At 34.9% G+C, this 13656-nt stretch overlaps 1 protein-coding gene and 1 long non-coding RNA gene across 9 annotated transcripts in view; one reads left to right on the top strand and one right to left on the bottom strand.

The window, feature by feature from the left end:
* The window catches only part of FAM184A (family with sequence similarity 184 member A), a 110582-nt gene extending 97598 nt beyond the window's left edge, over nucleotides 1-12984 (top strand). For 4 of the 8 annotated variants that reach the window (XM_073893838.1, XM_073893839.1, XM_025864907.2 and 1 more), the window contains 4 exons: nucleotides 5831-5948; nucleotides 8131-8235; nucleotides 10613-10815; nucleotides 12365-12984. In XM_073893838.1, coding sequence (XP_073749939.1) covers nucleotides 5831-5948; nucleotides 8131-8235; nucleotides 10613-10815; nucleotides 12365-12446 — 508 coding nt within the window. In that variant the 3' untranslated portion in view covers nucleotides 12447-12984. Of the gene's footprint in view, nucleotides 1-5830; nucleotides 5949-8130; nucleotides 8236-10612; nucleotides 10816-11654; nucleotides 11754-12364 lie in introns of all 8 variants that reach the window. The other 4 variants (XM_073893841.1, XM_073893840.1, XM_073893837.1 and 1 more) reach the window with 2 other exon arrangements.
* The window catches only part of LOC141372983 (uncharacterized), an 80885-nt gene that overhangs the window by 32826 nt on the left and 34403 nt on the right, over nucleotides 1-13656 (bottom strand). The window lies entirely within an intron of this gene.

Here is a 13656-nt window from a genome sequence, read left to right as displayed (position 1 = left end):
TTCATATGTGGGAAATAAACTGAGGAGACTGTCTAACCTCAGATTAGCTACTCTTTTAAATCTAATTGATACTTAAAAAAGAACACGTAAGTACTATATTACAGATGGTAATTGCAATGTGATATTTTCAGTAACAAGAAGGCAATTGAGTGATTATCAGCTGCCACAGCTACAGATCCACTAGGACGGTCCTTGCCGAAAGCCCGTGCCTCAGAATCATGAACTGTCAGGCCATGGTGAAAACTCTAAAGATGTCCATTATATAATGTTAAGTAAAAAGAGCATATTGGTGGCCATTAGGAATATTATCCTACCCATACACTAATAATACATGTTTTATATACAAATATCAAAAGAGCTTAAAAAACAAATACAAAATTTTAATGACAGGACTCCCCTCTAGGGAGTGGATTACAGGGTACTGGAGGTGGGGAAGAGTAAAATCTTCCTTTTTATTTTTTATACTCTACATAGATATTGTTCGAGTTCCTACAAACAAGCATTTAATTTTGATTTTAAAAAATTAATGAAAGTAAAACATCAGAAATAGTTACTACTCATATATAGTAACTCCAATATTGTTAAAAACCAAGATCTCTAATTATTGTTTAATGTTTTAAGGAAGTATTTAATAGCCCCTCTCTTTCCTACACACTTATAAACTGTTAGAGTCAATGTGCAAATAGCATTCACTCCCGTGTCTGAGGCCTAAACTCTAGTTCAACTTAAATTATCTCAGAATTAATCTATTCTAAGCTGCTGCTGCAAATGGTTTATTCACCTTTAGTCTCTCTTCTTCTAACCAATTAAAAAACCTGCATAAAAATATATAGATATCTCCACATACTTTAGTAAAGTCAAAATAGTGACTAATCCCATTAACCTTAGTCTCAGGTACACCTTACCTTCCTGTGTCAGCCACACCAACCTCAGTTTCCTTCTAAGATTCTCCTGTGTTTACAGTTTAGAGTAATCTCCTACTTTATTACTACCTGATTACCTTCCCCCAATCTAAAACTCATCTCACATTTTACCCATTTAACTAACTAAGCCTCATAGTAAATATTGTTACATATATGTAATATATATACCCACATTCACTCAAGCTGAAACAAAAACAGACACCCCCCCCCCCAGTGGTTGGCATTTACTTCAGCAGCTCCTGAGGTGAGGTACCCTCTCCTGGACACACACAGAATTTTCACATTAATAGGCACTCAAATGTTTCCTGAATGAATTTTTTTGAGGATTCCCTATAACATTTACCACTTCATGAAGTTACACTTGAAATGGTGAGGAGACTCATGAGATCATTTTCCCAGTCACAGTGATTTTTTAGTGTTTGCTGTTGTGGGAGGTAATTTTTAAATCCTTTTGAGCCACAGTAAGAGCTCATAATCATAGGCATTTTGCAAAAATTAGTTACAGTAAATTCTACTGTTTACTTTTCCTTTCCTTGGCCTCGCTGGACAGAGGCTGAAGTCCTGGCATCCCCCTCTTCACAGTCTGAAAAAACACGCTCACAAAAAGAATAACCTGTCTGTCCGTGTGTCCTGTCTCCTTAGGAATGTTAATTTACAAAGATTAAAGGCTCGTTTCTACTTTATTCTGTTTTATGTGGTTTTACACATTATGAATTTTCAGTAGATAAATTAGTTTTTTATATTATGCTAATTTTTAATGATGAATTAGTATTACTCATGAGTCAAATATTTTATCTGCTTTTCTAGATCTACCATTTGTTTTATACTAGGTTAGTATAGGTCCATGCTAACCAACTATATTTCTTTCTTCAACAGAAAACTACCACTATCATATAATTAGTCTCTAGCTTATTTATTCTTTTAGTTGAAACCAAACATACCTACAAATGTATTTAGACCAGCGCTGTCCAGTAGGTTTTCTGTGGTAATGAAAATGTCCTATATGTGCTCTGTCCAGTACAGTTGTTACCAGTCTCACAAAATGGCGGTTGAGCATTTGAATTGTGGTTAGTACAACCAAGGAGTTGAATTTTTAATTCAATTTTAATTAATTCAAATGTAAATAGCCACATATGGACTAGTGGCTACCATATTGGAAAGCACAGTTTTATACAACTGGATATTTCTGTTCTATCTCCTTAAATGCAGTGTGCTTGGATCTGCTGAACAGCTTAGATGTAGTCAGAGGTGGTGAGCAAGGAGAGTGCATTCCAGCTTAAGGAGCTGGGGGACATGTGAATTTTCTCTGCCTGTTGCAAAGGACCAAGGGCACCTTACTGAAGTTACTAACCAACTGCATGCTGACTTTAACTCTTTGAAATTGGAAAAACCTGGTGGATATCTAGAAGTGGGTGGTAGTGGGAGGCCTGGAGGAACATGGGTCAGGCTGAATCCTGGAGGGGAGGGACCTCTGGAGCTGCTGGAAGCTTCTTGCTTCTGTTCCCACCCCAAATCCTGTTTGGACACCAGGGAAGAGGGGACTAGAAATTTAAAGAACAGAAAATACCCTCTAAACATTGTAGAAATGGTAATGAGTTCTGTAGCTCTTATGGAATGATTACTAAAAAACCCCCTTTTCTAGTGCAGGGTACTAAAGTCTTAGATTTTTGGATATTCTATAGAAATGGTTTTATTTTTCTGAGTGATATAGTAGTAAAAACCTTGTGTCTAATATGTCACAGTTTTTGTTTGAGAAACAAATGAGAGAATGAACTGTTTTAAAGAACTTTAATCTAAATCTAAACATATGTAGAACCTGGGATCATTATAGATCTTTATTATGCAGAAAAGGGGGTTCAGAGATTATTATTGATTGTCTAAGTTTATATTAACTTCTCACTGTACTGAAACAAAAAGATAGTTTCTTCTTGGGGGAAGCATTGAGTTTTCTGTACAGGGCTGTTAAGTAGGTCAGTAATCCCTAATTGAAAAGAAACACTCCACCATGCCAGAATTACTTACTCTTTAAAAGTTGTTTGAGTTCTTTTATCTATAATACTCTGATCATTCTTTGTTGTTGTTTGATTTTTAAATTACCATTCTGGTTGTGTTCATAAGCTTTGTGAGGTAAGGAAAAAGTATTTCTGTTGTCATGCATCAGATCCGTGCCCATAAATTATGGGGAAAGAAAGGCTCAACATTAAACTTCTTCAATTATATATTTCTTAAACTCCATAGAGAGGATGGTATAATAGAGTTTATCCTTATACAATTAAGAGTCTAAAGCACATGTGTGCCGATACTGTTGTTTGGCCTAGAATCTCAATTTACTGACTTTGTCAATTATTTTTTTAAAACCCAGGAGAACTGCTACCTTGAAAACATTTTTACGCATTTTATACAGCTTTTTTAGGTATTCATATTTTTGGTTTGTGTTGTCCATGAACCCTAGACATTGACCTATATAGTCAGAGCCAAAAAAAAAAAACCAGGGCATGCATGCCTGGGGAGAATCCAACAGTGACCTAATTAGTAATTATATATGTTTTACTTCTGTTTTCTCTTAATGGAAATCCTATATTTTGAGTAAAAGACTATATAAACTTGTATGTTTCCCTCAACACAGTGTTTCCCAGGCTTTAATCTTTCAGAATTTGGTCATTTCTGGCTACCTTTGAAACTGTTTTCATATTTTTAATTGATTCACTGTAACTTAAAAATTTAACAGGAAGACTTGATTATTTCTGCAGTAAAACCATTATCACTACTGAAAAATTGTATCCATTTTTCTAAATAGAGGCCAGGCTATACTTATAAATATGTAAAGTCTGTGAAAATAAAACCGTGTTATGAGATTCTAGCTAGCTATTGCTACTGCAGGCCAGTCTGAGCCCGGTGAAATAGGGTCATAAGCTTATGTTGTGAAGGCCATTTAAGATACATAGGACCACACCAAGACTGTTTCCTTCTTGTGACGAGAAAGATTAAAGGAGAACAAAGTAAGATCATTCCTTGTACCACCAGTTGTTCACACACCTAGTCTTTGGGAAACTGTGCTGGCCTAGAGAACTGACGGGGCAGCTGAAGAAAGGGAGACTGTTGACCAGCGTTGGCTTGAAATGGATCAGAGTAATACCAGGTGTTTTTCCTGTTAGAATTTTGAAAGACTTAGTAATTCTGGAAGTATATTTGCAAGTTAAATCTAGATCATATTACCTGTTCTCTCCTTTAATGCTTTCCAATTTGTGTTTATATGAATTGTTTCTTCAATTTAATCAATTATTTTTTCCCTTTTTAATATCAAGGTATCTTTTTAAAGTTTTTTTGGTGATATTAATTGATAATAATTTTGTAGGTAAAGCATGTTTAAATGAAAACATACACTAGAATTGAGGCTCAGAGCGGAAAAAGGTGGTTCAGGGATTTTAAGTGATTGTTTTAGACTCACTTTAACTTATTGTACTAGAACAAAACAATAGAAATAATAGTTTTATTTTTTATTTTGTTTAATAATAGTTTTAAATAGGGCATTAAATTGAGTTTTTTAGCGACCATTTACTGCCAAGTATTCTTGTTCAGCTAGTTCAAAAGTCTTCTATTTTGCTTTTAATGATAAAGTACCACGGAGACATCTTGTGGCTACTCTGGTATTAAACCCAATGCCTTTTTCCTTGACTAGATCATTGTTTCTCAAGCTTTTTTTTTTTTGCGCATAAAATGCCGTATCATGACAAAATACAAGGTCCCTCTATGTGAGCCCAGTGAAGCACATTTTTTACTCAGTCTGCATCGTCACAAAAGAATAAAAGGGAGTGAAACTAACCTCAAACTGAATTGACAGAGTCCCCTCTGATCCTGAGACATTGACTTCCTAACCCCACACTTGTCTTTACCCACATATCTTCCTGAACCCTCCAGATTAGAACTTTAGGATGGGCTGAGTTAGTGGAGTTTTTTACTAAAATTCCTGAAGTACACAGAGATTCTTGTGATTCCTAGAAGATAGATGTTACTCGGTATTTGTTGAATAAATTTCTCTGTGCATCTTCATTCACCATGATTTTGAGCTTACATTCTACCCTTTTACTTTGAAAACAGTAAGTTTTTAAATTGCTGTAATTATGTAAAGTTTCTAAAACTGAAATTGTTTCTCCCCCACACTCCCAACTGAGCTGGCAGTTTCCATTTGCATCCTCTTCATTCTGCCCTGTCCTATATTTTTAGACTCTGCAGGGTCTATGGTGCCTCTGCTCATAAAAGGTGGCCTCTATTCTAGAGTCTTCAGTGGCATTCAGGCCTGTTGCCTTCTCATCTCATTTGGGGCAGAAGCAGCCTAGAAAATTATCTTATCTGATGAGCCTTTTTACAGTGTATATGTATTAGCTGATAATACAGAATTTTTAAATTGTGTTTCCCATAAACCAGGAAGGAATGATGTCATGTATGTGTCCTTTGTTTCCCTTTCCTCTGTATCTTTTCTTGTCCCTTTTCTATATGTTACCAAGCCTTATGTCATCCCACAGGAGTGTATTTTTGGTAAGTTCTCCTGATAGGGAGACAACAATTCCAGCATCAGACCTATATTTAGAGGTTAGTATTATTCATTATATCATTTCTTCTACAGAGCTTACCTCACCTCATCCCCACACACTGCTGAATGACTTACAATGAGTGAATTCTTCCAAAAGTAATCTGTAAAGTCTTTAATAACATCATCTACCCCCTTAGAGCCTTTAATAACACTAGAGCTATTTGAGGCAGTCATGTTATTATGCTGAAAAGTTTTAAGGAAAAAAAATTGGTTTTAAATTTTGTATGTGTTCAACTGGACTAATTTGAAAAATGTAGGTATTACAGAAGAATGTATCTGAGTCCTGTCAATGAACTAAAAGGTTTCTTGTTTTCAGACTAGAAGAAATAGAAGAAAAATATCTAATGAGAGAATCAAAACCAGAAGATATACAGATGATTACAGAATTAAAAGCCATGCTTACAGAAAGAGACCAAGTCATAAAGAAATTAATTGTAAGATTTTGGGGGGGGGATATAACCATGTTAGTTACCATGTTTGCCAATCAACAGTCTGTTGGTTAAGTATTAAGTCATGCTAAATGAAAATTGAAAGTATAAAATATGTGCATTGTGATTAAAAGTTTATTAAAATTGTTCATGAATAAGGGTAAGAAACAAATTTTTAAATTTGGTATTAGGTAAGGGGATTGTGCCTCTTTTCAGTATTTTTTTTAAAAGTCTTCAGTACTTATTTTTGTTTAATAATGTCATTGCCAACATATAGTTAATACGTTATTGAAGGTGTGTATTGTTCATGTAGAATTAGAATGGGATAGGAAAGAATCAACGCATGCATTAGGCTGCACTGTGTACTTCCAGTTAGTCATGTTAACTTACCCTGATCCAAAGAGATACTCATGGGAAAAGGGTTCCATTTTCTTAGGGTTCTAACTAAGAAAAGTTATAGGCTCTCTCTTAAGAGTCTTGGTCCAGACTGAGGTGTAAGGGTCTCTGAGCAGTCCATCAGGGAAGGAAATACAGTTTTAACAATAAAAAAACTGCCTTCATTAAAGCTATTATTCTATACGCAAATGTCTTAATTCATAAAACATTTTAGAGTCTTCCAAAATTATATATCCTGATCAATAATTAATTGTTTTTTATGGTCACAAAAAAAGAAAAATCTTTCAGAGTCAAAACTAAAAATAGAATGCTAATCACTCTATTGGTTCATTGATCTCTTCAACTGAAAACTATGGATGTTAGCATGCAAAGAGAGCCTAGAAGCATTTATTTCTGAAGTCCTTTTTCTTTAACCTCTCTTTGTTGGCATTTAGGAAAGTCATCCTGTTGGCTGGGACTACAAGTTCCTGCTAAAAGCAGGTTATAGATTGGGGTTCATTATGGAACCCAGGAGCAGACATTGGCAAGATTTTCCAGGCATTGTGAACATGAGCAGAGGCCTCATAGATTCCTCTGATTACCTTCTATTCCACACATGAAGTTAGCAAAGGAATTAAGTATATTTATTTCGTCTATGGTAGAAATAGCTTTTCCAGTTCTTAGCTAACAGATGTTAAAGACATAGTTGTATTTTATCCTCACAACAGGATAGGTATTAGACTTCAAAGAATAAAGCAAACACAAAGCAATATAGCTGGTTGCTAGGAATCCAGCTAAGGGTTGTTCTACACTCTTGCCACTGCATACCAATTCTGTGGGCTCTGAAGCACATGGGCTGAGACTGGTGCGAATAACAGTGGTATCTAAGAAGGGGATGAAGAATCTAGTTCTCCTCGAGCGCAGTCCTGCATTTCAGACTCATGTGTTTACTTCCTACAGTTTGTTCACTTGACACATGGTGGTGGTGAAGTGAAAGGCAAAGGATTTATCTGTATGTAGGTCACTTTTTCTTTGGTCAGTGATTAGCACTGCCGTAATACAGTTGACCCTTGAATAGTGCATGAGGCACCAACTCCCTGCACAGTCGAAAATCCGCATATAACTTGTCTCCCCGAAAACTGGATTACTAATAAACTACTGTTGTCCGGAAGCCTTACCGGTAACAAAGTCAATTAACACCTATTTTGTATATTATATACTGTATTCTGATAAGCTGGGGAGAAAAATGTTACTAAGAAAATCATAATGAAAAGAAAATAACATTTATAGTACTGTATTCATTAAAAAAATAAAAAAATCAGCATGTAAGTGGACCCATGCAGATCAAACCTGTGTTGTTCAAAAGTCACCTGAACACTGAGGTCTCAGAGAGGAGATTAGGCAAGATCAAATTTATTTCCATTACTGAAAAATAATGATGTATCAGTGTCACCTTTATAGATACAACATAACCATGCATACAACTCCATGAATGTAAGTTAAGCTGCTTGAACTGCACAGTCAGCCCTTTGGAATAGAGATGGGACCAAAGAAAACATTTCAATCCAGTCTTGGAGAAAAAAGTTATTAAAGGGTAGAGAAGAGCCCCAAAGCATAGGATTTTGAAAAGTTTTGAAAACCTTCCCACCAGCAGTCATTAAGACACTGGCAGTCAGATCTCAAAATCTTTGATGAACGAAGTATATAAGTCCTCACTCATGTTTTATAGTAAATTTTGAATGAAATGGCATTTAAACAGTTTTAAATTTTCAACAGAAAATGTCTAAGTGATGTTTATAATTCTTTTGCGTAGGAGGATAATAAGTTTTATCAGCTGGAATTAGTCAATCGAGAAACTAACTTCAACAAAGTGTTTAACTCAAGCCCTACTGTTGGTGTTATTAATCCATTGACTAAGGTATGTGCGGTAAACACTCTAAAATAGGGATGTAGTTTAAAACTTGCTTAAAGTTTTTAATATTTAGAGCAGCATAGGATAAACCTTCCAAATAGTGTTTTCTTAAATTTAATATTTAGGATTAAAATCTATGAATTCTTTATGTATACATTTTCACAGAATGAGACTAATATTTTTGTTGAGAATTCGTACTCCTAAAGACATTATTGTAAAACCTTGGTTTCTGTCATTTTGTTTTTCATATCTCCAAAGAAAACTAACATCATTTTCTTGGTGTTCACTATCCTCTATGGGGTCCTGAAAGGTACTCCAGCCCTGTATACACAACAGCTCTCCCTAACTTAAGGCCTGAGGCCTGCCATGTTAATGAACCTTGTTGCTTACCAGTCTTTGGAGAAGGGCTTGACTTCTCTCAGTCTTAGGACCTTTCTTGACACTTAAAATTGAAGATGGCCTATTCTGATACTTTGTTACTCTCTTAGGAGCTTAGAAGAGCCTTGTAGACAAGTGAAATGGACATGGCCAAGTCTTACACATCTTTGTACCCCAGCTTCCTATGGCTCCCCTCATAGTGCTTTGGGTATAGTAGGTATTCAGTTGCAAATCTCATCACATTTTCTGTAAGTGGCCACAAATAAGTGAATAAAGCATATAAGGAAGAATTAATTATGTATATTGGCTTCATAGGGATTACGTAGCTTTTGGCAGAAATCAGTAGTAGAAATAAAGTACTAGTGCGAAAGTTATTTTTTGATTCAGATTTAATTTGCCCATTATGCCTAATTTCTGTTAGGCCCTTAGCCAGAAATTTTTTCTTTCAATGCTCATAACTTTGTTAAGAACATGGACTCTACCTTTCCTTCACAAGTTAGAGTGCTTCAAACTTTAAGCCTTTAACATAGAATGACTTAAATGTTTTATGAAACAGAATGACTAAAGCAGGGATGCCTATAGCTCTATCTACAGAGCCTAAAATACTGCCTGGCACATCGAAGGCTCTCATAATTGGTGAATTAATTAATATAGTTTTAGTTTTTAAGTTCATAATTTAAGGTGAAATACAACAAAGCAAGATTATGAGACTTGTTGAAACAATAAAATGAGAATATTTCTAATATATTTTTTGGAATTACATTTTTAGGTACAAAATGGTTACTGTAGAACTTTACCAATGATACTTTTGATCTCTTCAAATAGAAACCTATAGTAGGTTTATTTATGCCCTCTGGTGACTAGAATAAGAAAATGCAAAAGATACATCTTTGTTCACTTTTGAGTGATTTCAGCTTTAATAGTTGTGATTCTAGAAGACATTATTATTCTTCCTCTTTTCAGTTATGCAAAGTAGACTCTGTCAGAGACTCCATGATTCACAGAATATGACAGAGGAGGGCAAGGTCTAGATAGTAAGATCATTACTTTGTAAATAAAGGAAAAAGGCCAATTAGGCTGGTTTTTTTTTAAACACTTGAATCATTTTGCAGAAAAATATTTCATAAATTCAATTAGCACAGATTTAACTTGTAAAAAGATGGTGTCAAAAATATCTTGCAAAATGTTAAATTTTACTGTGTACAGCAAGATGATGCTCATTGATTCTAGAGGTGTGAATAAAATAGATTTGCAAGCTGATAGGTTTTGATAATCTGAAGGTGTTCCTCTTCCTGTTAATTTTAAAGACAACTAAAAAATTTAATAAATGGATCACTTTGTTTTATAACCTTTTAATGTTTTTAAAAGATTATGAGCCAATTATTGATACCACCAATTGGGAAATGAGACTTAATTATGCAGATTTAATTTTCTCTCTTCAAAAAGTGCAGTGAATTTAAAACCAGTTACTCGAGTCAGCTTTAGGTCTTAAGTAGGAATGTGGGATATGTTTCAAACTACTTTGCCAAGCATTTTGCCATTCCCATTTTTTTTTTTTCCAGGCAAGGACTGCCTCCCTTTGATGGAAGGCTAAAGTTCATGGACCTCCCTTTTAAAACTGTTTAACTTTATAACCTTCTCCTAATTTTAGCCCAACTCTGTTTAACCTCGTGGCATCTGCAAGATCTCCTCCTCCCTTTCCCCCCGTAGTCTTTACCCTTTGACATTCTTTCCATCTCCTCCCCTCCCCATGAACACCAATTCGTGTTTCTTCCTCATTCTTTCTGGCCCAGCAGCATGTCTGTCCCTAAGGATTCCATGTAGGTAAAGAACACCTCCAAGGATCCCCAGACCACACTTTGGGTAACACTGGTTCATTTTAACATCCTAATTTAACATAAAGCTTCCAAAATCTTCCCATGCCAAATTTATATCTTCTACTCTTCCTATATTCTCATTTGTCCTTATGCAGGGACTATCCTTACATGTATTATTTTTAATGCAGCAAAAGAAGAAGAATGATAAGTCACCAACAAACAGGTTTGTGAGTGTTCCCAATCTCAGTGCTCTGGAATCTGGTGGAGTGGGCAATGGACATCCTAACCGCCTGGACCCCATTCCTAATTCTCCAGTCCACGATGTTGAGTTCAACAGCAGCAAACCACTTCCTCAGCCAGTGCCACCTAAAGAGCCCAAGACATTTTTGAGGTGAGCCCCGTCTCACCAGTGATTTTTTTTCTTTTCCTTTTTAACTTGAAAAATTTACCTTCTTACATTGCAGAAATTCACTACTTTAAGACCAGTCTAGGAAAAGAAATATTACTGTGAAAGATTTTCACAATATATTTATCACTTCTCTAGAGAACTCCTTTTTGGCTCTTAAGATTTTTTTCTAATTTCTTGCCAATTTTTCTATATGCTGAAAGAGGTGCTAATGTAATTTGTATGCTTAGAATTTTAATATTTATGGATATTTGCTTCATTTTGAGTATTGTAGCAAATTTTTCCCTAATAATCCATCTTTATTACAGAACTTTAAAATTTTTTTTCTTATATTTTCTTTTTCACTTTCTTGCTTACCAGGCTTATTTACAAATATATATGCTTACTGCCAAAATAAAAAATATGTAAGCTTTGGGAATTTAATGATACACAAAAGCAAAAAGTAAATTTAGGAAAAAAATTTTACAACTGATACTCCAATTTGAAGTTAACCTCAGACTTGATTAAATGTATTAACAAGGAGAATTTAAATGAAACCCAATTGTTTATCCATTAAATAACGTCAGAAAGTATTGTTGTTTAGGTTTACCTTACTGAGTCTATGCTGCTTTAAATTTATTTTTTTAACTTATTCCTAAATCTCAGCAGTGTCACTAGTAATAGTCTTACAGGTAGACGACCTTTTTCTAGGGTAAGTGATGACATAAAGACTATTTTAAATAGAAAAAAGTAGCAAGAATAAAAATAGTCACATACACTTTTGAATGTGCCTCCTGCTAAATATTTTGTGTTGCTTATTTTCCCTTGTGCATGGGTATGTTCAGGTATCAGTAAGATGCATGTGCATGAGCTCAAGGAACTTGACTACTGGAGTTTCCATTACACATTGTTGCGTGCCTTGTAATTTCCCCCAAAGAAAGACGGTAGGGATTCTTTTATTTTCTCAACTAGCCCAAAGAATTGTTAGTTAGAATTAAGTATAAATGATATAACTTTGAAGATGGAGGGGAAATGGGCTTCTTAATTGTATTTCTTTCCCCCTAGACTATTTGTTTATGGAATTATGAAAGTTTAATATGAATATACATGTCATAAAAATACTATGCCATGGCTTAGTTACTTAGCTATATTTGAGGACACATCTGTAAAAATCAAATGCTTGTGTCAGATTCTGAAATGTTAAGTAAAAAGGTGCTGAAAAAGAGGAATGTTATCTTGTTCTCATTTCTGACAATTCCTCCCGAATTTTTTTATTCAAAGGTGACATTTTTCTCAGCTGTCTGATTTTTGTCTTTTTGTAATTTTTTGTAATTGTTTTGATGTGGCTCCTCCTTAACTGACTTCATCTGAGCTGCTGATGCACTCTCGTGCTCTCATGGAGTGGAGAAACCAATCTAGTGTAGAGGGATCTACAAAACACATCTAACACAGAACCAGTTGTGGTCATCTACACTGATGTTTTTTGTGCTTTTCTCTTCGTTTTGCAAAACAGCTTAATGCTGGGTTACATGTCTCTCTTTTTTTATGAATTCAGTCCTCCTCAGAGTGAAGCTTCCCCGGTGGCTTCTCCAGATCCCCAGCGCCAGGAGTGGTTTGCCCGGTACTTCACATTCTGAAAGAATTATGTTGGCAACAGCTAGCTCTGTGTGGACTAAGAGCATGACCTTATACAGACCATTATGTGAACAGGCTTTCCTAGGTCAGACACTGTGAACGAGAAAGTATTTGTCTCTCCAATTTGAAAATACACTATTTCCTGTGATATTTATTGGAATCACTCTACTATATTATGTGTGTAATTATAACAGTTATTTTTATTTGAGATGGAAGAGTCTTTAACCTTTGTAATTACTGCATAATAAATTTTGTTAGAACAAACAGTGCTTTTCATTTTTTTCTAGTAAGCTTGTTAGACTTTTTAAATATTTTTTAATTCTAAATAAGACTTACGGAAAGGGTGTTTTCTAAGAAGTTTTACTGCATAATAAAATATCAAATTATTTGACTTTAATAATCATAACAAAATCAGGATAAATACATTATAACCTACTAATTTGTTCCATCACCATGTATAACTATAAACTGTGTTCTCTAAATTTATAAGACTATAATGAAAACACTCATGGAAATGATAAACTTTCAGCTATAAAAGTACTGCTGATTTATAGTGTATTTTATTATTCTGATAGTTGAGGATCTAGAACGTCTAATATAGTTAGTATCTATGATTAATATGATTTATGGCCAAAAGTTATTTGGTAAAGAGACAGTTAGTGGGTGATGGGTATTAAGGAGGGCACCATAAAGCACAGGGTGTTATATGCAACTGATGAATCACTAAACTTTACCTCTGAAACTAATGCACTATATGTTAATTAAATCTAAATTAAAATTTAGAAAAAAAGTTTATTACTGATATATCAACTCAACCAGTTAGTGTTCAACAACTAGAGTGCCAAATTTAGTTGCCTAAGCAATGTAGATTTTAGAAGAATCTGGGGGAACAAGATGAATACAAATACCTGATCTATGAATGATTGTACCAACAATAAAGACCGGGTTTTTTAGTGGTTACTATGTGTAACTGTGCTGAGGGGCATTAGAAAGATTATTTAATCTTCACGAAACAAACCATTGTATATGCGTTTGCACAGTTGGCATGTTCTTTTTCTTTTTCTTAAGATTTTATTTATTTATTTGACAGAGAGAGAGAGAGAAAACACAAGCAGGGGGAGCGGGAGAGGGAGAAGCAGGCCTCCCGCCGAGCAGGGAGCCCGATGCGGGGCTCGATCCCAGGACCCTGAGATCATGACCTGAGCCGAAGGC

Source organism: Callorhinus ursinus, unplaced genomic scaffold, assembly GCF_003265705.2.
Source record: "Callorhinus ursinus isolate GAN/ISIS: 27379988/994484 unplaced genomic scaffold, GSC_fseal_2.0 scaffold6, whole genome shotgun sequence".
Classification (NCBI taxonomy): Eukaryota; Metazoa; Chordata; class Mammalia; order Carnivora; family Otariidae; genus Callorhinus; species Callorhinus ursinus.
The sequence above is the reverse complement of the archived record's forward strand: the minus strand, read 5'-3'. Positions and strand labels throughout refer to the sequence as shown.